At 44.9% G+C, this 25,034-nt stretch overlaps 1 protein-coding gene and 1 long non-coding RNA gene across 26 annotated transcripts in view; one reads left to right on the forward strand and one right to left on the reverse strand.

Moving 5' to 3' along the window:
* Nucleotides 1-25,034, reverse strand: part of LOC11175823 (rho GTPase-activating protein Graf) — a 189,343-nt gene that overhangs the window by 133,304 nt on the left and 31,005 nt on the right. For 21 of the 24 annotated variants that reach the window (XR_009764610.1, XR_009764611.1, XM_061641855.1 and 18 more), the window contains one exon: nucleotides 11,606-11,763. The exons of 2 other annotated variants lie outside the window; for them this stretch is intronic. Coding sequence is in view for 20 of the 22 variants with exons in the window: in XM_061641855.1 (XP_061497839.1) it covers nucleotides 11,606-11,763 (158 nt within the window). In the remaining 2 variants the exon portion in view is untranslated. Of the gene's footprint in view, nucleotides 1-11,605; nucleotides 11,764-13,952; nucleotides 14,091-25,034 lie in introns of those variants that run through there. One more of the 24 variants, XM_061641851.1, reaches the window with a different exon arrangement.
* LOC133391761 (uncharacterized) lies at nucleotides 18,346-19,432 on the forward strand. 2 transcript variants are annotated; one of them, XR_009765221.1, is made up of 3 exons: nucleotides 18,452-18,866; nucleotides 18,932-19,035; nucleotides 19,122-19,432. It is a non-coding gene; the product is annotated as an uncharacterized LOC133391761 (long non-coding RNA). The 2 variants fall into 2 exon arrangements; XR_009765220.1 differs by having other exon boundaries at nucleotides 18,346-19,035.

The raw sequence follows: 25,034 nt of genomic DNA on the forward strand, positions 1-25,034 counted from the left end.
GCATTGAAGCTACACTGAAGTTAGCCAGGGCTAATCTTTTCTGACCCGGAATGAGCTGTCAAATCAAGGAAGTGATAAGCAATTGTAATGTGTGTGCAAAGTTTGCAGACTCACAACGCAATCCACCAATGATGACCCATATCATTCCAGTACATCCTTTCCAAATAGTGTCCATGGATGTATTTTTTGCGGAATATCGCGGAAACAAGCGAAATTTTCTAGTTACTGTTGATCATTATTCCGATTTCTTCGAAGTAGACATTTTAAAGGATATGTCACCACAGCCTGTCATTGCTACATGTAAAAGAAATTTTGCTCGACATGGCAGACCACAGAGAATTGTTACGGACAATGGAACAAATTTCGTAAACAAACAAATGACATCTTTTGCAAAAGAATGGGATTTTGAACACGTAACATCAGCACCACACCATCAACAGGCAAACGGAAAGTCGGAAGCAGCTGTTAAAATCGCAAAACGGTTACTTAAAAAAGCTCAAGATTCAGGAATCGATTTTTGGTTAGCGCTACTGAACTGGAGGAACATTCCAAATAAGATAGGATCAAGTCCTGCTGCTCGCCTCTTCTCAAGATCGACCAAATGTGGCGTTCCCAGCACGAGTAACAATCTGCTTCCAAAAGTGGTCACAAACGTACCCGCGGCTATCGAAAATCAACGGAGGAAGATAAAGAGGCATTATGACAAGAAAACAAGGACACTACCAGAACTCGAAATAGGTTCACCTGTTTTTGTGCAGCTAACACCAGACATAACAAAACAATGGTCACCTGGATATGTTTCTGAACGTCTTAGCTCACGGTCGTATGTCGTTGATGTAGATGGGCGAAATTATCGACGTACGTTAGTCCATTTGAAGCCAAGGCAAGAATCCCCTGAACGTACGACATCAGAAGCAATCATCGACGAAGACCAATCCATTCAGTCACCCGATTCCTTCCAAGCTTCATTAGCTGTTGAAACACCGATAACATCACAACAAGTTCGTCCTAAACGTAACGCAGCGTTACCGTCTAGAATGAAAGACTACATTATGTATTAATTTTTTTTAGTGTAAGGAGGATGTTGTATATTTGTAAATAGATGTTTGTGTTGTGCGAGGTTGCAGTGTCAGAGCGCGGTATAACTGTGCCTTGACAGAGCGCTGCATAACTGACAGCGGAGCGATGGCGCCATTGCGAATAGAGACACCGAGACAAGAAGACGATAAGCTTTTGTGCATTCTGTAAACTATTTAAGAAAGTTAAATAAATGACAGAGTTAACAGAAAACAGTGTCTATTCATGAAAGAAAACGAGAAACGAAAGAAACAACTATCTTTACATGTGTTCGTAGCATGGCTCGAAAGAACACAAACACATTGAGAACTGCAGAGCGCACCGTGCGTTATGGGTGGGGTGGGGGAGGGCTCGCGTGAGTGGGTAACTCATTGGTCGAAGGGACACTGTATTTCGACAGCGTCACTCAAATCACTGAAAAAAATACACTCATTTTGCCGGACGGGTAATGTGCGGTCACCCCAGGCCGGACCACGATGCGGCTTTTTGATGGGAACGCATTCATTAAGTGCCATTCGCATAAACTGTTATTAAAATCATTTCATTCATGTTCCATCCTCTCTATCTTTCCTTGCCACTTGACCAGAGTTTTTTTAAACTTTTTTATACTGTTGCGGTCAGATTAAGATGAGTCTTAGGTTTCTTCTTCTTCTTTTGGCTCAACAACCGTTGTCGGTCAAGGCCTGCCTGTACCACTTGTGGGTGTTGTTAGGGATTAGGATAGCTCTGAGCACTGAGTGTTAGGATAGCTCGAACACACTCGGCTTGCGATTGTAAACGCGTGAAGTAGCAGGTCGTTAACGGAAGAGAGGAACAGGAAGCACGATTATCCGGGCGGATTTGATCGCTCTCTTGATCGGTGAACAAGTCGGACGTGTTTTTAAACCTAGCGCTATGAAATAAAGTTAAAGGTTTCCTAAAAATTCCTAAAGTAGTTACCGGGAGCCGCAACATTTTTAAAAACACTCCAACTACACGCGACAGTTATTATCCAACATACGTACGCGTTATTAGTGAAATGAAACCAACACCAAGCCAAGCATCACGATGAACACCGCACCCCAGCACAGCATCTCGGTAACGGATGGCACGCGTGACGAATCCGGTAAGGTAGGACAAGGCTCCACTACCACAATCTCAGCGGTCACACAAGTGCGCGAAGAACCGTGCGACGAAGCGAGTGGAAGAATGCAGCAAGGCAAGGTGCGTGCCACGGTGGCGAGAAGCACAACCTCGTCATCGAGTAAGGCAGAAAGTATGAGGAAGCTTAACCTCTACAAGCAAAAGGAGATCGATCTGCGACGCCAGTTGATCGAACTCGAGCTAGAATCAGTAAAGTTGCAACAATCGAGGATCGAGCAGGAAGGAATGATGATGAAGAAGAAGTCCATTCTATCACGGATGCGGCCTACACATCGACGCTGATCGATTACGCTGTACCGAGGATGGACCAACGAGAGCGGCCGAAGGACGTTGACCTAGCGAAACTGAGTAGCACTCGATACGCTACAATGCTGGGTAACGAGGATACGAGAGCCGATCGTCGCAGCAAAAACGACCACAACGCAGCTACGAGTGATGCACCGGTACCCGAGAAACCAGCAGAGCTGCAAGATGCAGTACATGTGAGAAAAGTGACTAAACCTAACGCGGAACAATGGGCAGCGAAACACGCGGTCTCAGCGCTACCTCCTTTTGCTGGGGAACCGGAAAAGTGGGTACGTTTTATAAGTAGCTACAAAAGGAGCACATCGTTGTGCGGATTTTCTGAAGAAGAAAATATTGAAAGGTTACATGCCAGTTTAAAAGGACCAGCCTTAAATCTGGTTGAAGGCTTATTAATACTGCCTGGCACACTTGAGGAAGCGTTATAAACGTTAAAAAAGCATTTTGACCGACCGGCGGTCATGGTAGAAGCGTTATTAGACAAAATTAGGAAAACGCCAGCGGTGAAAACTGATAAACCAAAAACCTTTCTAGAATTCGGTGCAACGATTCGAAACGCGTGTGATTATCTTAGAGCTGCGGGTTTAGAAGAACACTTATGCAACCCAACACTGGGCCAGATCGGGAACGAAAGTCGATAACGGAGTGGATAATTTAGTCGATCGGTTAGCAAAATTCCAATGTTATCCAATTGCGTTTTCTCAATCAAAATCTTCGCCAACCGATCGGTTTGGCAGTGGAGTGGAATGGTGTTTGCCGCCATAGCAACGTGGTTAAAAAAACGAGCAGTGAAATATGCAGTTGAAAACATCATATAAAAAAAAGCATTTCAGTCGGATAGCCATGTCTACTCCTAGTATACCCCAGTTGATATATCAGTGGAAAACTAAATAATATTAAAACCATGTTTACCAGCCCCCAAAAAGGATGTTTTATCGCTGTTTGAGTTATTTTAGATGTTTTATCGCTCGATTTAGTTAAAATATGATTTTTTAGAAAATATAAATTTACCTGTTTTTTATAAACAATCAAAACACATAAATTTAGGTTTATAACAGGTATCTAGTTTTTAAAGTTCAAGCTAAGAAATAAGAAACCAACAAAAGAAATCCTTTTTTGCTAATCCTTCTCTTTTATCCAACCTTATGTTATGGCATTATTGCATGTTAGAATCGATTCCGACACGTAAAGGCAACGAGATTGAGAAGACCAGTAGAATCACTAGGTACAAGAAAGTATAAGCAACTCATATCCGTTGGAGCGGCGAGTTCCGGTCGGAATCGTTTGCGTTGCTATCGAAGGTGTTGTGCCTACTTGTACCTTCCGGATTATCCCCAAAAACTCAGGGTCACTTATGGAAGGGTACAGCCCGGGAGTGTTCGAATTGACACACACATCGCTAAATTCCACGCCTCGTGACAAACGCGTCACCCAATGATTTTTTTGTTCATCTATTTAAACGAATATGTAAACATGAATAGCATCTATACTGAATCGCATAGATAACAATTTTAACGTAGTTATTTTATTTTTATCAAATCTGATGAAATCATCATCGTATGTGTGGAAGCACACTCATTGTCGTATCAAGCTCACCCGGCTTCAGTGGACAGGCTATGTCAAACGCATGGAAACGAAAGAACCAGGTATTGTGCGGGGGGTGGGAGGTTGATTTCGTCACTTGGCTTTGAATCAAATACACTTTAATTTTTTTCTTGGGGGAGTGGGGGGTATTGGTCGGAATCCCTCATACAAACGCGTTTACAAACTCTCCCTCATTGTCACTTGTCACTCATAGCGGCTGGTTGTGCTTTTCTCACTCTGCTATTTCCAAGTTGATTTTTACCGCGATTTTCTTGGTGATTAAGAGCTTGAACTTTTTTAGTTCTGATTCGGTTAATTTGCACTCGCGCGTTCACGTATCACAAATTTGTGCGGCACCTGTGAATTGTACGGTTCAACATATAAACATTGTACTCCGCCTGCGGTTGTTGTGACCCCTCACTGTGCAGTTGAACTTTGCGCTATTTTGCGATGGCGACTGTGATCTGTAAGAAATGTGAAGGTGCTATTAGCAACGATCCAATTCCGTGCTTCGGTCTTTGTGAACACTATTACCACGATAAGTGCATAGGACTTTCAACCCCGCTCCTGCGTGATTTTAAGAAGTCACAAAATTTATTCTGGGCTTGCGCGGATTGTGCTCAGCGTTTGCGGGCCGTTGACACTTTACGCTTCTCGCACGGCCTTTCTCGTGACGCTGCCTACCTGTTGGAATCGTTGCAGTCCGATTTCCGCGATTCCTCACGTTCTGTGCAGGCGGCATCAGCTGGCTTGCGACTTGAACTTTCCTCTTCACTGGATTGTTTTAGAAACGAGATAGCTTTGATGAAACAGAAATCAGCATCGTCAATTCGTTCCGTGAAAGATTTCATCGACTCACTTACTGCTTCTCACTCAATGAAACGCAACTACTCACAGGCTCCACTACTCACAACGCTTGATGAAGTTAAGCATGGCATCAAGGAGCTTGATCTCATGCACCGTGAGCTTCTCACTTCCTTCAACTCACTAATGAACAAGCTCAACTCTCATCTTGCCACGCATACCACTACATCGAGTGCTCACCATTCTGCGATTCCTGCTACGCACTCAACGACCACGATTCCAGTTGCGGCCTCTAAGCTCACCCATCAAGCTGTTGGTGAGAATCCTTCTAAACGTCGATTGTTGGATCGCTCTCCCGACCCATCGCCTACCAATACCGTTACACGCGCTATGCTTTCATCGGGCACAGGGTTGTCCTGCAATAATATTACGACCGTTCCTGAACGCCCACCCCGTACTTGGGTCTTTATCTCCCGTATTGCTCCTGATACTCCGATTGAAGCGATCCGCGAAATGGCCTGTTCTAACATAGGGACAGACGACATCTTGGTATATAGCCTTGTACGACGCGACCGGGATCTTTCTACGCTCTCCTACGTATCTTTTAAAATTGGTGTACCGGATTCGCACCGGGTTATCGCTTTGGCTGCTTCAACCTGGCCTCGCGGGATCTCTTTTAAGGAGTTCATCGACCTAAATCCCCGCTCCGTCAATGTTTGGCGACCCACTACTGCAGCTTCCCTTGCACCTTCTGCGCCTATTAATCGTGAATCGGATCATCCTTCCTCGCCACCTTCTATCAACCACACGACACAACTGCGAAACGCTGATTTCACTATTTCGCCAGATCATGGCCCTATGAGCTTGCCTTATACGCAGTACTTTCAGCAAGCGTAAACCGGCTGATCCGGCTGAAGATTCTCATGAACTACCGACTTTACCCGAATTGATGGAAGCTAACCCTGCATCTAATACACATAATCCGTCCGACTCTCTTTCGCCGTTAATAATTTGCAGCGAGAGCACTCCCGGCGCATCTCGCTCTCTCATCCCTTCGATCGATCAACTAAACATCTACTATCAAAAAGTATGAGGATTGCGCACAAAACTAGACGAGTTACGCCTCTCTGTCTATCTGAGCTTGATATGGATGTGTTTGCATCGTGCGTTAATCACTTCATTCCTACTGGTGTATCTCGTGAAAATGTTTCTCTGCTTGATGGAATGTCGGTAAACGGTTTGCCGCAATTATCTGGCATAAAAAATATACGCGGAAGTCAATTGGACCTTCTTTTTGAGAATGCTGCCAATGCTATGCCTTCTTGGAGCGCTGCTCCCCCGTCATAGCTTCACCTGTTCCACTCGTCGCGCTAGACAATCATCATCCTGCTCTTGAGACAAGTGTGCTCCTTGCGCATTCTCGCCCTGCATCCTCTCAACGAATACCTACGGCTCTAATGTTCAATTTTAGGAAGCTGGACTACCAAAAGCTTCATCGTATTTTAGCTGATACCGATTGGTCCTTTATTGATGCTGACTGTGACATAAATCATGCTGTAGCAGCGTTTACTAATGTAATCACTTCCGCCTTCCCATCCTGCTGTCCTCTCCTTGAACCCGCTCCTAATCCTAAGTGGTCGAGCAGAGCTTTACGTCTATTGAAATCCGACAAAAACCGTGCTCAACGCGCCTACCGTTTAAATAATACTTTACACAATCTTTGTGTATATTAATATGCGGCTGAGGCTTATCGTCTTCTTAATCGCCATCTGTATCGTCGCTACATCCGGCGTCTTCAAATACGCCTCTCTATTGATCCTGGGTCATTCTTTCGTTTTGCGAACTCTCGGCGAGGCTCTGCTAGCCTTCCATCCACCCTGTTTCTTGATCTGTCCTCTGCTACGTCCAATCCTGATATATGTAACCTGTTTGCCAAACATTTCTCTAGTGTATTTGTCGATCCCAGTTCTTTTAAGATTCCTTTGGACGTAGGCTTGTCTTACACGCCCTCTGATGTGATATCATGTAATTCAGTCGTTGTAAGCGAAAGTCTAGTAAAATCCGCTTTATCCAAACTTAAAACTTCGTTTTCACCAGGCCCCGATGGCATCCCTGCCTGTTTTTTGAAAAAATGTGGCAATACCCTCACTCCTATTCTTACTCGTCTTTTTTCTCGCTCGCTTAGTGCAGGGATTTTTCCTAGTCAATGGAAACTAGCTTGGCTTGTTATTTCTTTCTCTCACTCTCTTTCTCCTATTTCATTTAACTATACTCTCTCTTACTCGTCTCTCTCTCGTGTTATGTCCATCCGTGACCTTGGTATTATACTCGACAGTCGTCTTAACTTTAAACTGCAGCTGGATGAGGTTCTACTAAAAGCTAATCGAACTCTTGGGTTTATTTTACGTTTTACCTCTATTTTTAGAGATCAAAGCTTCTTAAGAAACCTTTATTGTGCTCTGGTAAGGCCTCTTCTTGAATATGCTAGTATCATCTGGAATCCTCCTACTATTGATGGCTGTTCGAGAATTGAAAGCATTCAGCGCCTTTTTACCAGGGTTGCTTTTCGTCGTTTGTTCGGTGCTGCCTCACTACCTCCCTATGAAACGCGATTGCAGTTATTCAATCTTCACTCTTTAAGCTTCCGCCGCCAAGTGTCTCAGGCATGTTTTATTGGTGGCTTATTACTTTCTGATACTGATGCTCCTGATTTACTCTCGTCCATCTCGTTGTATGTTCCCTCTCGTTCCCTTCGTCCTCGTGATCCTCTGTCAATTGAAACACGTCATACTCTTTATACTTTCAATGATCCTATTCTATCCTGTTTCAGGTTGTTTAACCACTTTTACTATCTCTTTGATTTCGACTCCTCTCTCAACTCTTTCCGTAACCGTATTTTTTCTTCTAATTCTCTTTAATTATTCTTCTAAGTTTCATTAAGTTTTGATAGTCTCTACGCTCTACCTACGTTTTTTTTCTTTAATTTTTTTGCTAGGTCTAGACTAGTTTAGTTAGGCTTAGTTTTTCATGAATTATTTTGTTTATTTGTTAGGGTTTATTTCGTTTTAAGTCTGCCTTATTTAGCCTTGATGGCGGATATTGTATTAATAAATGAAATGAAATGAAATGAAATGAAATAAGAAAGGTGATCGCACACTAGCATCTAACTACAGAGGCATTTCTATTATTTGTGCGTGTTCTAAAATCCTCGAGTCAATTGTCCATTTATCTGTAATGCCTTGTGTAAAAAATTATATTTCTACGGAACAACACGGCTTTATGCCCCATCGCTCAGTGTCCACCAACCTAATGTGTTTTTTGTCTTCTCTATATCACAACCTGTCTAGTGGTAAGCAAGTAGACACTGTCTATACCGACTTCAAAGCGGCATTTGACAGTATACCTCTATCATTACTTGTTGCTAAGCTTCAAAAATTAGGATTCGGTGGCTCTATATTGCCGTGGTTCAACTCCTATCTTGAGAATCGTCCATATGTAGTTAAAATCTGTGGCTCTTTCTCTGTATGTTTTCTTAGTTCTTCGGGTGTCCCACAAGGTAGTGTCCTTAGTCCCTTACTGTTCATTCTCTTCCTCAATGACTGTACTTCGATCCTTCCTCCTAACGGCTTCTTGCTTTAGGCGGATGACGTTAAAATTTTTCTTTCTGTATCTTCTACAGCTGATTGTCTAGTCCTTCAATCCTGGCTCTGTAAATTCTCTACATAGTGTGCTTCTAACGGTTTAGTCCTGTGTCATGAAAAATGTTCTGTCTTGTCTTTCTTCCGATCCTCTTCAAATATAACTCATGCTTATAGTGTCTGTGATGCCGCTATTCCCCGTGTGTCCTTGTCTAAGGATCTTGGCGTCTTCTTTGACCCGAGTCTCTCTTTCAAGGAGCACACGGACTATGTCATCAACAAGGCCAACAAAAGTCTTGGTTATATTTGTCGCATGTCCACTGAAATTCGTGATCCTTTTTGTCTTAAGTCCCTTTATTGTTGTTGGGTCTGTTCCGTACAAGAAAATGCCTGTGTCATCTGGTCTCCTGTCCAACTATCTCTGCTCCAAAGATTGAGAGGATCCAGAGACGTTTTACAAGGATCGTATTCCGTAGGTCGCTGGGTCATCACTCTATTCCGCTTCCTTCGTATGACGATAGATGCACCCTATTAGGCCTTACCTAGTTGGAGCACCGCCTCTCGGTCGCTCAGGCTTCTTTCGTTGCTGGCATTTTGCTCAATACGATTGATACTCCTTCTCTTCTATCGCACTTACATTTGTATGCACCTTGTCGCACCTTACGTTATCGTTTTCGTCTCCAGTTACCTATATGTCGTACACGTTTTGCTCGCAATGAGCCTTTTGTAAGAGCTATGTCGTCTATTAATAGTACTTCAAATCTGTTCGATTTCAACATATCCTATCCTGTCTACCAATCCCGTCTTCGCTTCCTTTTCCGTACCATAAACTCCCTTCAACTCCTTCGCGAATAATTGTATACTATAGTCAGTAAGCACTATTGTTGTAACCCAACGTGGCCGAGCAACTAATAAAATAAAATAAAATTAATGACGCGCGTTGCGTTCCGAACCTGCCAGGTGCGATCCGTTCCAGCATGCAAGCATCCGGACCGCGATCCTTATTTTTAACCCAAGCAGGTTCAAACTGAACCTGTTGCTCCCACCGTTCTTTGTGATCCGCCCTGAACCGGCTGTTATCAACGATCTTATCGATCCGATCTGAACTGGCTGCTCTCAGCGTTCTCGGCGATCTGTGCTGGGTCGGATGCTCTCAGTGCTTATTACGATCCGGCCTAGAACGCACGACATTCTACTCTCTTTGTATTGATGAGTCGGTTTGCTGTAAACAAATCAGCCAGGTTCAATTTAAACCTGTTTCTTTCAGTGTTCTTTTCGATCCAGTCTGGAACGCACGATCATCTGCTCTCTTTCATACGATGGGCCGATTTGGTACGTACAAAGGAAGCAGGTATAATCTAAACCTGTTTCCCGCATCTGTTCTCTTTCATAAGATGGGTCGATTTGGTACGTACAAAGGAAGCAGGTAAAATCTGAACCTGTTTCTCTCAGCGTTCTTTTCGTTCCGGTAAAGAACGGCGTTCTCTTCTCTTTTGCTTCTTTATAGTATGAACACACACACATTCTGTCTATGTGAGTGATAACAGCGCAAGCCATACTCTCTCAGTCAAAGAGATAACGGTACAACACCTGAGCCGTGAAGCCCGAGAAGGATAGAGATTTGTGATTGGTGGGAAGCTAATCGCCAAAATTTAAAGAGACAATCCTGCACTAACGATAAGCGCAATGAATGAAATGTTTCTCTTCTGCCATATGGATGTTAACAGTATAGGTGCGTTATTTGGACTGCATTGTGGTAGTCAATGAATTGCTATGATTTGGGTGCTAAGCTGCTTCGTTGTGCATGCATCTCCAATGAACTCTTTTGAATTTTTATCTGAGATGGAACTAAATATTTAAGGTGCATGACACGTTTAGCCTTCCGCAATAATTTATTTAACGCCGTGAAACAGTGCTATTCTTAACGACAATTATAGTGCACTACTGCACACTTTCACACCGGTAGTTCACCGTACAGTATAATGTCAACCTTACAGAAACAACTTAACAGTCTATGTATTTTATATAAACCACTGTTATTCGATTCTATCTGCTTCTATTAAGAAATATTAATTCAATCAATGTAGTGTAAATTAATCCATACGAAATTTAACAAGTCAATTAAACTTGTAAGCTTTTTGATTTTGCTTCAAAACTTCATATGCGTTCCAACAAATTTCTGATTCACTTCTTTATTTAGAAGTATAAAAGGGAATAATGATTAATTTTAGTAAAAACAAAAACAAAATGCATTAACCTTTTAATGAAAAAGGAACTGTATAGCGGGCTACTTAAGTTACGCGTTTTTATTTTAGTACAAGAATAGTTTTACACATTCAGTAAACTATTATTTAGCTTTGTTTTAATTGAAACTGTGTGATTACTGCACAAAAAATATATTACACAATATCCAATGAATACTTTCAAGTTAGCCATATATAAAGCGAGCAACTGAAAAAGCGTAACCATGGCGGGTCATCTTGATCCTGCGTTCCGCGTTCCGTTCTTTTTCTTCCGATTGGCAGGTTCGTTCCGTTCTTCAATTTTCGGAACTATTCCCATCACTAGTGTCAATCCATAAAACTGATAGTCATTTTATACCAAAAAACACCGAATTTCCACGGAATAACGCCGCACAAATTGTGCCTCCTATTTCCGCCAACTATGAAATCACATGAATCTAAAACGAATTCGACACCATCATCATCCAATTGAAAAAGATCATACACACGCACACACAAAATTTTGACGCGTTCAACAGGGTTTATCACACACAAATCCACATTTTTTTGTATCTTGAGCACCATTCGAGCAGATCATGGTTAAAAATTTAGAAAAAAAAATCACTTTGGTTGGACCCTATTACGGGGCTGAACCTTCGATAAGGAGGTTTTTCATCTCAGTGGCATTGATTCTCAATCCAATTCTTCCAATTCATGTCGATTAATTGTAAAAGGCACTTAGCTTGTATGTAAAATTATACGTAAAACACATCATTGAAAGTAAATAAAAAAAGATTATTTTACCAAACCTAAAATAGGACCATTCCTACTCACCATATTGTCTCGTTCTTCTTCTATTGCCGAAATTAGTTTACTGAATTGTTTCAAACTGTCAGCTATTACTTGTTCATCATCTGTCTGTGTTGAGCCAATACATTCAAAATTAAATTCTTTCAAACTTCTGGATAATGTTCGCTGCGCACGAGAAAGGCCTAGAAATAAAATTAAACAATGCACAATGAACAATGTGAAACGTCAATGATTTCAGGTGTTCGAGAATTGCCGAGAAAATACAAAAAACACACACACACACATACATATATGTATATATACATATATATATATATATATATATATATATATATATATATATATATATATATATATATATATATATATATATATATATATATATATATATATATATATATATATATATATATATATATATATATATATATATATATATTATATTATATCAAGATGGGTTCAATCCGACCCGACCCGACCCGACCCGACCCGAACTCGTTGCACCAACGGGTCGGAGTCGCTTATGCTTTCTCGCACCTACTGATCTTTCGGGTCGACCCGAACTCATTGCACCCGCGGGTCGGATTTGATTCCGACTCCGACCTAGCGCACCCGCTGCACCCACGGGTCGGAATCGATTCCGACTGGATTGCACCCGACTCCGGGTCGGGCCGTGAAATGAATCGTATGACCCAACACTAGAACATACAGAGCGATGGTTCGAGCGAGGGTCGACCCGAACTCATTGCACCCGCGGGTCGGATTTGATTCCGACTCCGACCTAGCGCACCCGCTGCACCCACGGGTCGGAATCGATTCCGACTGGCTTGCACCCGACTCCGGGTCGGGTCGTGAAATGAATCGTATGACCCAACACTAGAACATACAGAGCGATGGTTCGATGCTGTAGTGTAAGCGAGACAACACGATGTGACGAGCAGCTCCAAGTTGTTGAGCTCGCTGAAAGAAGACACACACACATTCACAGACGGCTCGTCAAAGCACGGTATTTGTATTGGTGGTAGTGAAGCGCGCGTGTAAAACAGAATGCGAACTCTCATCGCAGCGCGTTTCTCCTTGCTTTCTCAAGCTTCATCATACCCCTCGGCCTGAATCACTCAAAATTTGGGGTATCATTGTTTGCATGGTGATTTGAGTGACGCTGACGAAATACAGTGTCCCTTCGACCAATCCCGTCCGGCAAAATGAGTGTATTTTTTGAGTGATTTGAGTGACGCTGTCGAAATACAGTGTCTCTTCGACGAATGAGTTACCCACTCACGCGAGCCCTCCCCCCCCCCACCCGTAACGCACGGTGCGCTCCGCTGTTGTCAATGTGTTCGTGTTCTTTCGAGCCATGCTACGAACACATCAAAAGCTTGTTGTTTTTCGCTTTCTTTCATGCACTTATTCTAAAACTAAACACAAACACGGTCATTTTTTATTACATTAAACACTTTATTGAAACATAAAGTACACACTAAAGTACACATTTAGAATCCAATGACGTCATACCGGGTCGAGCCAGGCTGCGGGAAACTTGTCGACAATCTGCGTTGACTCTGTTCAGCAAATTCTTACCTGTCGATCCACGCACTGCATGTGCGTCTGTGCACACTGTTTATTTACTTCACACTTTATCAAAACACACCGGCGCACGAGACATTGAACGAAATGCACCAACGCACAAACACTGCGCGCGGGACTTTGAACAAAACACGCACAACCATCTCCGGCGAAGCGTCGCGCTGTACTGGTGGTTTTGCACGCGTAGGAGGGGGGGGCATACGGAGCGATGATTCGATGCTGTAGTGTAAGCGAGACAACACGATGTGACGAGCAGCTCCAAGTTGAGCTCGCTGAAAGAAGACACACACACATTCACAGACGGCTCGTCAAAGCACGGAATTTGTATTGGTGTTAGTGAAGCGCGCGTGTAAAACAGAATGCGAACTCTCATCGCAGCGCGTTTCTCCTTGCTTCCTCAAGCTTCCTCATACCCCTCGGCCTGAATCACTCAAAATTTGGGGTCTCATTGTTTGCGTGGATGAGTTACCCACTCACGCGAGCCCTCCCCCACCCCACCCGCAACAGCACGGTGTGTTTGTGTTCTTTCGAGCCATGCTACCAACACATCCAAAGCTTGTTGTTTTTCGCTTTCTTTCATACATTACCACGATCGCAAATACGCACTTATTTTAAAAGAAAACACAAACACGGTCATTTTTGATTACATTAAACACTTTATTGAAACTTAATGTAAACTTTCGTCACACATTTAAAACCTGACAAAAACACACATCATGTCGTCGTCCTGCTAAGTACGACCTCCATCCAGCAAACACATATCTGTGAATAAATGGATCCTTACCTGTCGATGCCCACACTGCATATGCGTCTGTACACACTGTTTTTTTACTTCACACTTCACCAAAACACATCAGCGCACGAGACTTTGACGAAATGCGCACCAACGCACAAACACTGCGCGCGGGACTTAGAACGAAACGCGCACAACCATCTCCGACAAAGCGTCGCGCTGTACTGGTGGTTTTGTACGCGTAGGAGGGGGGGACATACGGAGCGATGGTTCGATGCTGTAGTGTAAGCGAGACAACACGATGTGACGAGCAGCTCCAAGTTGAGCTCGCTGAAAGAAGACACACACACACATTCACAGACGGCTCGTCAAAGCACGGTATTTGTATTGGTGTTAGTGAAGCGCGCGTGTAAAACAGAATGCGAACTATCATCGCAGCGCGTTTCTCCTTGCTTCCTCAAGCTTCCTCATACCTAAGGAATCGCCAGCTCACGCGCAGAACCCTAATTCGCATTAACACGTTCATCCCGGCGCTGATTTTCATCAACATTCCGTTCTGCCGGCATCTAGAACGCAAGCTGATTATGATACCGGCATCCTGGAAAGTTCACTGGCAGTCCCTAGGGCCTGCCATTGAACTGAGCATGTTAAGCATTAAGCATAACTTTGTTACCCTAAGCTTTTGCTTTTGTATGCTGTAGATTACACATATATGCTGAGCCGTCTGCGCATGGGTGTGAGTGTTCGTGTGTGTGCAAAACTGTCACCGAATGTATGCTCTTCCGGAATGTTATGATCCATCGGTCAAAGAAAGGAAGGTGTTCATGACAGTGGTGGATTGGGGGAATCGGGGGCCCTAGGCGGAAAGACAAGTTGAGGCCCTTGTAAATGGTAACTGATGAATGGGAGGAGGGGGTACTGGATACTGTTGGGAGATTGCACATACTTAATTTGCCGGCGGGAGGGGGGGGGGGGCGATTGCCAAAGGACCCTTACGATCATCGGTCACAGGCCCTAACATTGTTGCCGGCATGGTGGGTGAGGGAGGGGGAGGGGGAGTGCAAATGGTTCTCCAGCCACGGTGTCCCAACGACCATTTTTCCGGGGGCCCTTGTCGCTAATACTCTGTCCACTTGTAGACATACGGCATATTACAAACTAGAGATCTTCCACGACCGCCTAGTCCGCCTAGGTGCATCCTTCCCTCTGCCTGCTGCGTATACATCGGGCAGGAGACAATGTGGCAGTATGCAAGTTGCCCACGGGATAGGACTGGTCTCGCGGCACTGCCATCAATCCGCACATCTTAACAACATGCCCGTCGTGGGTTCTAACCGCGTTTGAACCGTCCGTAGCAAGGGCTGACTTTCCGGCTACGTGCTACTCCAGTTCTGAAAAGGCGCGCACGATCGCGTAAGCCGTAATAATAATAATAATAATTATAAAGAAGAAAAACTTAGCATAGCAGTTCACACCCGGGGAAAAGTTTGACTTGACTTTGTTGTTGCAGGATCTATCGCTATGGCGCGACAAATCAACCAAAACATGAACCTATCGATCCGAACCCATTCCAAAACATTACCGGTCAATCAGCGTCATGATAACGACTCCAACTCAACAAGCCACCAGATTCTGGACGGACAGGTGCAGCACCATACGCGCACCGTAATTAACAAATCCAGAATCCTCTTTTGCATGGATTCAATTCAAGTTTTGATTCAGCTTGCGTTCGCTAGCTGAATTAGAAAGAAATGTGCCACATATCACATGCACGTTTGCTTCGATCATGTGTCTTTTTAATACCCCCAACAGCGGAGCCGGTCGCAAAGATGGTGGTGCCAATCCAATGGTTGTATTGTCTCTCAGGTAGCGAGTACTGATGGGTAATCCGTAGCGGAGTCATCACGGATCAATCCGACTACGGAAAAAAATTGTATTTACCCATCACTAGTAGCGAGATCGAAAATGCATGGACTTTGTAGCCGCATTGGATGGAAATGTACGCATCAGAATCAAACAGTTTTGAGGTTTCCACACGCACGCACAAACGCGCACACGCACGCACACATGCATGTATGCACTAGTGATGGGTAAATGCAACAAAAATCCGGAATCGCTTCCGAATGACTCCGCCAAAATTGGAAGCGGTTCCGGAAGGTAGGCGCAAAACTCCGACCTCGGAGCCGTCTGGAGCCGTTCGGAGCCGTTCGGAGCCGTTCGGAGCCGTTCGGAGCCGTCCGGAGCCGTCCGGAGCCGCTAGTCGGCAGCCGGAGCCGGTCAGAACCGTCGTAGCAGTTGGAGCCGACGGAGCCGGTTGGAGCCGGTTGGAGCCGTTTGGAGCCGACGGAGCCGGTTGGAACCGTTGGAGCCGTCGAAACCGACGGAGCCAGTTGGAGCCAGCTGGAGCCGTCGGAGTAGTTGTAATAGCCGGAAGCATTCTGAAGCACATTAATTACCCGATATTAGTGATAATTTTATTGTAAAAAACAGCTTACGAGTAAAAAAAGAGTCTTCTTCATTTATTGATATGAAGTTTTTTTGTGTGTGTTTTTTTTTTCAAAAATAAAGCCAAAAATAATTGTTTGCTCCGTATATATATAGGAAAAAAAATGAATCAAATTAGGAGGTCAAGGAGCTATAGAACTATGACGAGAGGTGGGTTTGATAAAATACGAAGCAACGAGGCAGACGAGTGTAATTATGGCAGTTTTGCACGCTTGTTTACATCGGCATGATGGCATGGAATAACATGATGGCACATGGGCAAGACAAAGAATATAACTATCAATCATCCATCCATCTTTTATGAAAATAAAGATCAATAATAGTTTGATTCATAGTTTTTCCCTACATATATATACGGAGCAAACAATTGTTTTTGACTTTATTAAAAAAAAATACAAAAAAACTTCAGAGCAATAAATGAAGAAGACTCTTTTTTTACTCGTAAGCTGTTTTTTTAAAATGAAATCATCGCTGATATCGGGAAATTAAAGCGCTTCAGAATACTTCCGAATATTACAACGACTCCGATGGCTCGAACTGGCTCCGTCGGCTTCGACGGCACCGACGGTCCCAACGTCTCCAACCGGTTCCGTTGGCTCCAACGACTACGACGGCTCCGTCGGTTCCAACGACTACGACGGTTCCGACCGGCTCCGACCGGCTCCAACGGCTCCGACGGCTCCGGACGGCTCCGACGGCTCCAGCTGCCGACTAGCGGCTCCGGACGGCTCCGACGGCTCCGGACGGCTCCGGACGGCACCGACGGCTCCGACGGCTCCGAACGGCTCCGGACGGCTCCGACGGCTCCGACGGCTCCGGACGGCTCCGGACGGCTCCGGACGGCTCCGACGGCTCCGACGGCTCCGGACGGAATCGACGGTTTGAATTTTTCGGAATCGGAGCCGGAGTAGCAATGCTCGGAAGCGATTCCGAGCCGTGGGTGCGATTCCGGTTACCCATCACTAGTATGCACGAGTTAACAAACGTAACCCGACAGACAAAGAGAACGAACCCACCGGTCACCAGCACTCAGAGATCGCTTGAATACGCGCTTGAAAAAGAACTTGAGTTGGCGAAATTATTCAAGTGATCCGTCGGGTCCCGAAGCCGAAGTAAACCCGAAGCCTAAGCAAAACTCGAACGGAGGACTGTACGAACCTCCCCTCGTTTTAATAGCCCCCTCCCCTTTTTCGCAAATTTTCTTTCTGAAATTTCACTGTGCACACAATTACATCAACACCATTCGATTTATTGAAAATATTAATATTAAACTAACAAAAATCTAAATCACATGCACTACAAACTCTGAACTTCATTCTAAATCAACGCACATTAAAAAAAAACACTTTTTACACTCGCACAATGAATACAATCACAAAATTGCCATAACATTTACTGCTTTTCCACACTGTTGCTCCTGGTTCCTCTCGCTGCACTGTACGGCCCACCATCTCCAACACCACGACACAACCACAGGTTTTGTTGCCTCCGTTCGCCGTGAAACACACATGAAATGGAAGAAAAATTATATTAGTTAGAAGGGGGGATGTGGGTTGATAATTTTAATCACTTTTACTTACCTCAAATTAAACAAAACTCCATTTTTTACGGGGTTTATCCGCTGACTACCAAGCGCTGAAACACCACACAAGCACCAACCTCACTGGACTGAAAGTGAAGCCTACTGCGTGAATGTGTGTATGCGCTTCTGCCAAGCCAACCGCGCCGTACTGCGTGTGTAGCCAAGTACGTGTGTGTGTGTGTATATTTGCACCACTGGACACAGAACACAAACCTCACCGCACAGCAGAGCGTGTGTCGCCAAGTGTATGCATGTGTGTATTTGCACCACTGAATTCTGAACCGCACCACACAGCGTGTATCGCCAAGTGCGTGGCTGTGTGTAGTATCACCGTGGACTGCAGAAAACTACCTGCACTAGAACAGAGCGCTGGTGTGGCCAAATGTGTGCATGTGTGTACTTGCTCCACTGAAAGCCGGTATCGCACCAGATTTCGGGTGTCGCCTTGTGCGCCCAAGTAGCAGAGCCGAAGTTTTTCAGAGATTTTTCTGTGTGCCAAAGCGAGATGCCCTGTCTTCTCTCTCTAGATTTTGGACAGCAAACCGCCGCGCGTGTAGAGGTGTGTGCGTGTGACGAACAACGATGGATGAAAAACGCGAGGAGCGGGGTCCGAAGTCTTTCGTTGGTCACACACACATGCATCTACCGTTGGATTGCGCTACATCGAGTCTACCCATCTCTCTCGATCTACCATGATTTTTTCTGCTATCGCACTCATCTGGGAGTTAGGCATCCTCAGTCTGCCCAGAACTTTCGTTGTGGAAGGATGTGCGGGAGTGATGTGCGATTTCTTGTGTCCCCTACTTTCCTTGTTTACGTTTTGCGCAGTGTTGCTTCTTCTTCCATTGTGGAATGATTTATCCTAGCAAATTGTTGAGGTAAGTTTCTTGATCTCATATGTGCTTCAATGTACTAATTTAACTAATGCTTATCGTCTTCAAAGTTACAGGTGCATGCGCCATTCATCAACGCCTACCTGTTGGCATCATCAACAATCTTTATAGTAGGTGACGGAAAGAAATTGTTTTCCAGTTTTAAAATATTAAGGTAAGTGTTGCTCTCATCATATACGTAAAACTATCCAAAGTAATACGTACTACATGCATTAATTATTGGTTCATTTTTATTGACAGCGTTCAGCACAACTCAGCCACAAAACAACGCACTGGATTGCGCTAAGAACCTGTCGAAACGCGCGCAGCCCCCGGGAGCGGTAGGAGAAAGGAAGAACGAGAGGAGAAAAAACTAAAGCCAGCGCGCAGCTCTGATGGTACCCCGTACGCGGTAAGAAGAAAAAAGATCGAGAGGAGGAAGAACGGTAAATTTGGAAGGGGGAGACCGTTCTGCCGTCTCCACAGTGTGAGTATGCCAAAGCACGTGTTGGAAGGGAAAGAAAAAGTGTGGAATAAACCGCATGCGAATGTGTGCATACAGCAAAAGTAAACATGTGTGCCTCATCATTTCTATAAGCAATCCGAAAAGGGGGTGGAGCAAACACATTGGTATGCGTGAGATGCAGAATAAATCGGAGCGTTATAGTATGTGTGAACGCGATCGTTCGGGTCGAATGTGTCTATGTGTGCGTGAAACCATATTTACACTTCTACTGCAAGTGGGTACGTAAGTGGGGCCATATGTGTACGACACGATCCCATACAAAACTTCGGCTTTTGCGGACTGGGCGTGTGTGTGTTATTGTCACAGCACACTCGTTCATCATTTTTTCGTTTTTTCGCTTGAGCCACTCGATTTCGTTCTTCGCTGATTTTGGCAGCGCACGAAGGGGGTTCGGTTTCAACTTCCAACAACAACAACCACACGAGGGAGCTCGTGGATACTCACGAATGGAAAATCACTCAAATTAGAGCGAGAGACAGATAGAAAAAACGAAAGGTCAATATAAAATCTTCGGCTTTTGACTGTTGGGTGCTTTATGCGCGCGAAAAAGTGAGCCTTGATCAGCGCGATCCCAACCAACCAAGCCGAGCTCTTTCGAAGCAAATCCTTCGTGATGAGTGAGAACCCAACAGTCAAAAGCCGAAGATTTTATATTGACCTTTCGTTTTTTCTATCTGTCTCTCGCTCTAATTTGAGCGATTTTCCCCTGATGAGTGTCCCCGAGCCTCCTCGTGTGGTTGTTGTTGTTGGAAGTTGAAACCGAACCCCCTTCGTGCGCTGCCAAAATCAGCGAAGAACGAAATCGAGTGGCTCAAGCGAAAAAACGAAAAAAAATGACGAACGAGTGTGCTGTGACAATAAGACACACACACGCACAAGGCGACACCCGAAATCTGGTGCGATACCGGCTTTCAGTGGAGCAAGTACACACATGCACACATTTGGCCACACCACGGTGATACAACACACAGCCACGCACTTGGCGATACACGCTGTGTGGTGCGGTGCGGCGGACGTTCAGAATTCAGTGGTGCAAATACACACATGCATACACTTGGCGACACACGCTCTGCTTTGCGGTGAGATTTGTGTTCTGTGTCCAGTGGTGCAAATATACACACACACGCACTTGGCTACACACGCAGTGCGGCGCGGTTGGCTTGGCAGAAGCGCATACACACATTCACGCAGTAGGCTTTACTTTCAGTCCAGTGAGGTTGGTGCTTGTGTGGTGTTTCAGCTCTTGGTGGTCAGCGGATAAACCCCGTAAAAATGGAGATCATTCTAATTTAAGGTAAGTAAAAGTGATTAAAAATATCAACCAATATTCCCCCTTCTAATTAATATCATTTTTCTTCCATTTCATGTGTGCTTCACGGCGAACGGAGACAACAAAACCTGTGGCTGTGTCGTAGTGTTGGAGCAGTGGCCCGTACAGTGCAGCGAGAAAAACCAAGAGCAACAGGGATGAGGAGCAGAAAATGCTGTGCTAAATTTGTTTTTTTTTTTCACTGTGCGAGTGTAAAAAGTGTTTTTTTTTTAAATTATGTGCGTTGATTTATAATTAAGTGCAGTGATTATTGTGCAAGTGTTGTGTTTTTTATATGTTGGTTCGATATTCAATAAATCGAATAATGTTGATATAATGGTTCGCACTGTATTATTTCGGAAAGAAATCCTGGCAAAAAAGGGGGAGGGGGCTATTTTAACGAAGGGTCGTGCCGAACCCCGTTCGGGTTTTGCTTCGGCTTCGGGTTTGCTTCGGCTTCGGGACCCGACGGATCGGTTGAATAATTTCGCCAACTCAGCTTCAAAGCCAGCTTCAATCTCAGCGGATCTCTGAGTGCTGGTGACCGGTGGGAAAGCATGTCACGCATCTCACGTGTTGCCATGCGAACAACTGCGCGTGTAGATGTGTGAGTGCGCGGAGAAAAAATGATGGATGACGAATGGAGGAAGGGGAGGAGCTTCACTCTCTCGAAGCATTTGAAGGGGGGCCGAACGCTCTCTTCACATTTTGCGAAGAATCAGTTGAATTCAGACGCTTGGCAAAGAGGATATACTACTTTGAGGCACTAAATATTTCAGGCAATGGAGTCGTGGTCTATTAGTATTAGTATAAATTATTTCCCTTACCCCATTTATGAATGAATTTAAAGGAATAAACATTAATCTGAGTAAAATTTCAAAAGTCACTTTTAGCAAAAAACTTTTTCCAAACGTGTTTTGAAATTCTGAATCGATCTTGTAAAGACGGTTTTTTCATACAATGCGTACTTTTTAAGATATTTGGAAAAGTACGGTTCATAGGGTGCGCGGATGATATACTAGCAATGCTATTCCAATTAGTGTTGGGAAAAAGAGCACAATTGGGTGTGCTGTGCGCACACGCACGCACATCTCAGTGTGCGGTGCACATTTCGCTCTGTGCGCGCTCTACGCACTGTGCGCGCGCTCCGCACTTTTCACACGGTGCGCGCACTTTTCGCACACTCCGCACAGTGCGAGCACAGTCCGGACTTTTCGCACACTTCGCACATTGCGAGCACACTCCGCACTTTTCGCACACTTCGCACAGTGCAAGCTTCACTTGCTTCACTTTGCACTGTGCGAGCACACTTCGTACCATGGTGGTACGTACACAAAGACCACGAACACACGACCAGTGTCAGCTTTTTCTCTTAGAGTTCATTTACTCAGCAATCGGGTTCGTCTAACAGTGGATGAACTTGGCGGACACCTGACCTCTTCAAGCCCAACCCCCCCCCCCCCACCCTCCGCCCATCCACGATGGCTATTATTGGTCCCAACAGAAAGCATGTGTAGATCCATGCAAATATTGGAAACCCCATCGATATGACATACACCTACATACATGTGACATACAATCCTTTAAAGCAGGGGCTTCCAAACTTTTCAAAAACCGCATTGCTTCAAAAATAACTATGTTGAGGGCCATTTCATTCCACGAGCTGCACTTCATTCCACGCTCTTCTTTTCCACCCTTTTACGCATGGCAAAAGCGCAGAACGCTGAAACACGCGCGCACTGCTGAAATCAATACAATTTAATCATCGTTGGCCCAAGGCATTGGGTAGAGCGAGAAACAACATATTTCTTTGCAAGTGTGGATGGCCGGTGCACGAGCACACCGAAACCGCGCGGAGACATTTGCTGCGAGAATCGAATGCACAGAACGCTGCGCTTGACCACCATTGAAAACCCGTTACACAAACACAAGGATACAACACACCCAGACAAAAATGTAAAGGCCCCGAAACACAATATCAACACAGCGGTCCGTAGCCGGAGAAATTATCAGGAAATTCGGCTGACACCAAGCACGCGTCTCTTTAAAACTACTATGAACTGTGAATGTCGTAGGTAAACGACGCTCCAGTGGGTTGAGGTTTCTCTTGAATTTGGCTGAGATGAGACGTGTCTGTGCTTGTACTCGGAGCCATCGCTTTGCGATTGTGCAATAAAACAGACAGCTGGTTTCACGCGAAAACTGTTATTCGCGTCGCAGGCTTGCGCGCACTGTGCGGAGTGTGCTCGCACAGTATGAAGTGTGCTCACTCTGTGCGAAAAGTGCGCGCACTGTGCGGAGTGTGCGAAAAGTGCCCGCACTGTGCGAAGTGTGCGAAAAGTGCGAAGTGCGCGCACTGTGCGAAAAGTGCGAAGTGCGCGCACTGTGCGAAGTGTGCTCGCACAGTACAAAGTGTGCTGTGCAGTGCGCACAATGAGGTGTGCTGTGCGCACAGTGCGCACTCGCGCACAATGCCCAACACTAATTCCAATGAAATACTATTCCGCTCTATCCAATTTTCAGCTGAGCGATTTTGTCTGTTTACGTTAGAACCGCTCTATTATTATTGCGTCTTTTACGTCCTCACGCGCGAATTCACAAATAGTTAAAGTGTTAGGCCCGCTTGTGATGAACAGTAGATCCACCATGTACCATGTTTCAATTCTCTGATTAAATCGCACGTAATAAATAAATCGAATATCTCTCCTTCCAATTTCAATTAAAACACATAACCACTGCTCATAAGGTAGGAAGATAGATGAGAGGAGGAGGAGGAGGAGGGGCTATAAACACGTACGTAAATAAAAGGGGGCAGGGCGCGCGTGTGAGCGAAACGCGGCAGCAAACGAGAGAATTTTTTCTTTCTCTTTTGTAACATTTCGGCTAAACACCCGAGCTTAACTTCGGTAGGAACTGCCTATCAAAGTTGATACACCTTCGGTAGAGAACTTCTATCGAAGCTATATCGAAGCAAATTTACTTCGAAAGAGCACGGTTTGGTTGGTTGGGATGGCTCCCATACAAAGGCCTTCGGCTTTGCTATCTGGGCCAGTTCTGACGAAATGCTCATCAACAAATTCCCGTCCAATTCCCTTCCTACACCCAACATAAAGTTTCAATAAACACTCTATTTCCAACAGTAACCACGACTAGTTGTTTTATTCCGAACCCGAAATCATAACTCACGCACGCGAGCACACACCCACGAACGCGCGAACGCAAGCGCGCAACCCCTACCAATACCCCCCCCCCCCCGCCGCATGATTGATTACGACTACCTTAACGAAAGAAAGGCTGGTTCAGCTATCTTGTAGCGCATCCTCATCCAAAGCGCCGGGCGGGGTGGAGGATCGCGGCATGATAGTGTGAACGGTCACTTTCCCCGCACTGTGTGTGTGTGTGTCGAGACCCGAAAACTCGAGACAGCTTTCGGCACATTTAAAAAAAAATTATAGCCACTGTACACTGTGCTACATGATGCTTAGAAGGTCGTTGAGGCATCAAACATGTTCAAATTAAAAAATATTACATTAGTGTTAGACGTTCTCCTACGCTTCCTTTAAATAGGCTTCGTTACCCTCGATTGGCACGGGCATCGAATGGTCTCATCAACAGCGGCACAAAATAAAATAAACCATCAATACACCGATAACACTTTGAATCCCAATCCAGCTTTTCCCACAGCGTCTCAAGGTCACACACAAATTAATAAATGCTAACACCCACCAATAACAATACACAACCGCAATGCACATATAAGACTCAACGCATACACCGCAACACCCAATCAGCTGGCGGCGGAAGGCACGGGCAGAAGCGCAAGTAAGGCAAGGCAGGGTGAGGGAGGGAGAAGAAGCGGACGAGAAAATGGCCGCCAATAATTTTAAACGGCCGTGCCAATAATTTTAAATTTTAAATTTGACCGTTTTTTTTGCTCCGTCGCCATAAATAGTTCGTCCATTTCGCCCACAGATGGCGCTAAACCTGCGCAGGCCTGCGCCGGGATCGCTGAAGTCCCGCGCGGGGATCGGGCCAAAATCTGCGCTGGCCAGCGCAGGCTTTGGTACATTTCCTGCGCAGGAAACTGCTCGAATTTGCGCTGCGCAAATATTTTATTTTTTCGCTGTGGGTAGTGTAATTTCGATTTTCACTAGCGCATCTGGCGGCGGCTAACCGAAGCATTTTGCAAAACAATTTGGAGCCGCTTCAGAAAATATGTTATTTTTCCATGGTTTTTACTTAAACTGGACTGGAAAAGGTTTGCAATTGATAGATAAATATGTTGTGCAAGCATTTTCGCCTCAAAAAATGGTAGAAAAACTACTTAAATTTGAGATCC

Source organism: Anopheles gambiae, chromosome 2, assembly GCF_943734735.2.
Source record: "Anopheles gambiae chromosome 2, idAnoGambNW_F1_1, whole genome shotgun sequence".
Classification (NCBI taxonomy): Eukaryota; Metazoa; Arthropoda; class Insecta; order Diptera; family Culicidae; genus Anopheles; species Anopheles gambiae.